This window comes from Lipotes vexillifer, unplaced genomic scaffold, assembly GCF_000442215.2.
Source record: "Lipotes vexillifer unplaced genomic scaffold, Lipotes_vexillifer_v1.1 scaffold395, whole genome shotgun sequence".
Taxonomy (NCBI): Eukaryota; Metazoa; Chordata; class Mammalia; order Artiodactyla; family Lipotidae; genus Lipotes; species Lipotes vexillifer.
In genome coordinates, this window is record NW_006797390.1 from 3,191,084 (window position 1) to 3,194,331 (window position 3,248).

The following is a 3,248-nucleotide window of genomic DNA, read 5'->3' on the forward strand; positions in this document are numbered from 1 at the left end:
TGGCCTCAAAGGGCCTGGGCAAGGAGGCAGGAGTCTCACCTGCATGGATGGCATCCTGCTGGTGGAGGTGCAGGTGAGAGTGGATGTGGGAGTGCTGGTGGTGATGGGGGGTCACATTGAGCATCTGCAGCCGGGCCAGCGGGTCGTTGCCCAGGGCAGCCACCCTTTCTGCATGCTGCCTCTCAGCTGCCAGACGCTCCGCGTAGGACATGTCAGGCCGCAGGGCTGGCCCAGCTGCCAGCGCTAGACGTTCTCTCTCCAGGGGGCCCAGGCTCGGATGAAAGGGGAAAGGGTGCAAGCCAGGTGGGCCAGGCTGCAGAGCCAGGCCCCCGTGTCGGGGGAAGGGATCTAGGCCTGGCCCAGGGACCCCGTGTAGGGGTTCCAGCTCACTAGGCTTCACCTCGAAGCCAGGCTTGAGGCGGTCACGCAGGTCTCGTTCACGGGCTTCCCGCTCCCTCTCCCGGGCTGCTGGGTCACTGCTGTACAGGGCCGGGACATTGTAACCCAGGAGCCCCGGGTCCACTGCCCCCAGGGGCACGTAGAATGGATGGTTGCGATTTCCAGGAGACATGACGTGGGGCCGGGCGTATTCACTGAGGGTGCGCAGGGCTGGAGTGTCGGGACCCAGGTAGGGGGGCACTGTAGCCACAGCACTGCCCGGCTCAAATGGAGGGCGATGAGGCACTGGGCCGAGAGGTGGGCACTCCACTGGAGCACGGCCCTCCTGAGCCAACTTCTGTGGGATACACGGAGAAGCGGGGTCAAAAAGGCAGGTTGGAAAGAGGTGGCTGGTCCTGGTCCTCAGCTGCTCATGTCTCAGCATTGAATACCTAAAGCTTCAACTCATTGGAACTCAGCCCGCCAGGGACTTCCCTGCCCCTTCTCTTCCTATGTAGGTTAGTGGCTCTTCCTGGGATCCACAGGTACTCTGACCTGAGCTTGCCTTCCTCCAGCCCAGAGATGCAATTCCTCCCGCTGGAATCCTTTGGTCTCCGTTTCCTGGGCTGCAGTAGCTCCTCCTCTCCGACAGGTGGCGCATGACCACCACCCCCCCCCCCGCATCCCCACCCCTCGAGCCTCCCCGAGTCGCGTAGAGGGCGGGCCAGAGGCGGGAGGCGGCGCGCGGTGAACTCACCACGCTGCGTTCCAGCTCGCGCTCCTTTTCGCGCTCGCGCTCCTTCTCGCGTTCCCGCTCGCGCTCGCGCTCCTTTTCTTCGCGCGCGCGCTGCTCGGCCTCGCGCCGCACCTTCTCCACCAGGTCGGCTCGCTTCTTGGCCAGCTTGGAGCCCTCCAGCGGCACGAAGTACAGATCGCTGCGCGCGCACGAGTTAAAGCCGCGGTCCAGGTGTTTGTTGAACCTGCCGGGCGCGGAGGCAGCGCGCGCTCAGCCCCTGCGAGCGGCCCCGCACCAGCGGCCGAGACCAGGGCCTGGAGTACTTTGAAAAGCACCACACGGACGAACGCGAGGCCCGTCCCGCGCCCGCCACCCCACCGCCACCCCCACCCCGCCTCTCACCTGGCCGACTGGCTGGCGTGGCTGGGCACGTCTACCACCTTGGGAGGGGGCGAAGGGCTGCGGGCCGGGGGCGCCGGGCTCTCGGGGGTCTCATATTCCTCAGCCGGCTCCTGTTTGATCTGCGTGGCGCTCAGGGGCGGCCCTGAGGCGGGGGCCGCCTGCAGGCGGCAGCGACCCGGTCCCCACCGTGGGCGAGCCCGGCTTGAAGGTCCCTGGGCCTGCGGGTGGCGAGGCGCCTCGGTAGCCCGGTGGGGTCCCCGTTCGGAAGGAGGGCGGGGACCCCGGCTTGTATCCGGGCGGGGTGGCTGTCTTGTAGGCCCCTGGGGACGGGGCTCGCTTGCCATACGGTGGGGGCCCAGGTGGGGAGGCTGTCTTGTAGCCTGCTGGCGAGGAAGCCACTGAGGCAATGACCGTGGAGAGCGTAGACGAGGAGGTGGTGACCGGAGGCACGGGTGGGAAGGGGTAGGGCGCCCCTTGGGGGCCCTGGGAAGGAGAGGGGTGTGAACACGGGTAGGACCCTTGAGAGGAGGAAGAGGCATTGGAAGAGGAAGAGGCTGGGGGGCCGCTGGGACCTGCTTGGCTGTAGGCCACCTGGCTGTGAGGTGGAGGCAGGTGTGCGGGCCCTGGTGGGTAGGGCCTCAGAGACCCCAGTGAGGGAGACATGGCATAGGGGTGTGCGTGGTGGGAGCTACCGCTCTCCAGGGAGTGAGGATATGCCCCAGGTGGAGGGGGCCCAGAGCCCCCATGCTGCTGCTGCTGCTGCTGGTGGTGGTGGTGATGTGTCGGGACCGGTGGGTGGGCAGTGGATTGGCCTCCAGCTGAAGGAGGGAGGGGGCCTGGGTGGGCATTGCTGTTAGCCAAGAGGCGGCCATAGGGAGGAGGTGGGGGGGGACCCTGGCTCCACACAGCTTGGGATGGGAGAGAAGGCTGAGTATATTTGGGTGGCTGATTGGAGACAGAGAGGCTGGTGGGGGGAGGGAAGGAGTGGGGATAACTGGGCAGTGCCTGGGAAGCTGGGTACTGGGAGGCCGAGGCCGAGGCAGAGGAACTGGAAGAGGAGGCTGCTGCAGAGCTGCTGCTAGAGGACGAATAAGGATACCTCATTGGCGGGGCGGGAGCAGAAGAGGTGGACGCAGGGGGCAAAGGGTGGGGTGATGGAGCAAGAGTGGGGCCCTTCTCTGGGCCAGGAGGAAGTCCACCCATACCCTGCCCCATGGCATGGGGGGAGGGCAGATGCCCACCTAGCGGCTGGGCCCCCAGGCCAGGAGGAGAGGCGGAGGCATTGTTAAGGGGTCTCAGGGCAGGCGGGGGAGGCAGGTTTGGTGTCACATGGGGGAAGGTGGCTGCTGGTGGAGCAGACGGTAGGTTTCCACCACCAGCTGGAGTGTTGGGCAGCTTTGTTGGGGGAGCACCACCAGCCCCAGAGCCTGATATGGAAATGGGGGTGGGGGGCTGGGGGTGCTGCTTACCCCCACTAGGGGCCCCCACTGAAGCGGCAGCCCCTCCTCCCTTGGGGCCCACTGGGGGTCCAGACAGAACTCCTCCACCAGCGCCCCCAGGATAGAGCTGTGGATGAGGGGGAGGGGCCCCTGGAGGAGCCTGGAACATTCGAGATGTGGGAGGCTCCATGGGAGCATGATACCCAGTGGGTGTCCCAGAAGGATGGGATTCAAAGCCAGGCTCTGGCTGTCCGGGGGTGCTGTCTGGAGGGGGAGGGGAGGGAGGAAAGAGT

At 66.4% G+C, this 3,248-nt stretch overlaps 1 protein-coding gene across 1 annotated transcript in view; it reads right to left on the minus strand.

The window, feature by feature from the left end:
- The window catches only part of ATN1 (atrophin 1), a 6,941-nt gene that overhangs the window by 1,761 nt on the left and 1,932 nt on the right, over positions 1-3,248 (minus strand). Inside the window, 4 exon segments of the mRNA XM_007469393.1 lie at positions 40-736; positions 1,136-1,358; positions 1,517-1,672; positions 1,674-3,248. The exon segment at positions 1,674-3,248 is cut by the window's right edge and continues 11 nt beyond it. Of these exon segments, the coding sequence (XP_007469455.1) occupies positions 40-736; positions 1,136-1,358; positions 1,517-1,672; positions 1,674-3,248 (2,651 nt within the window).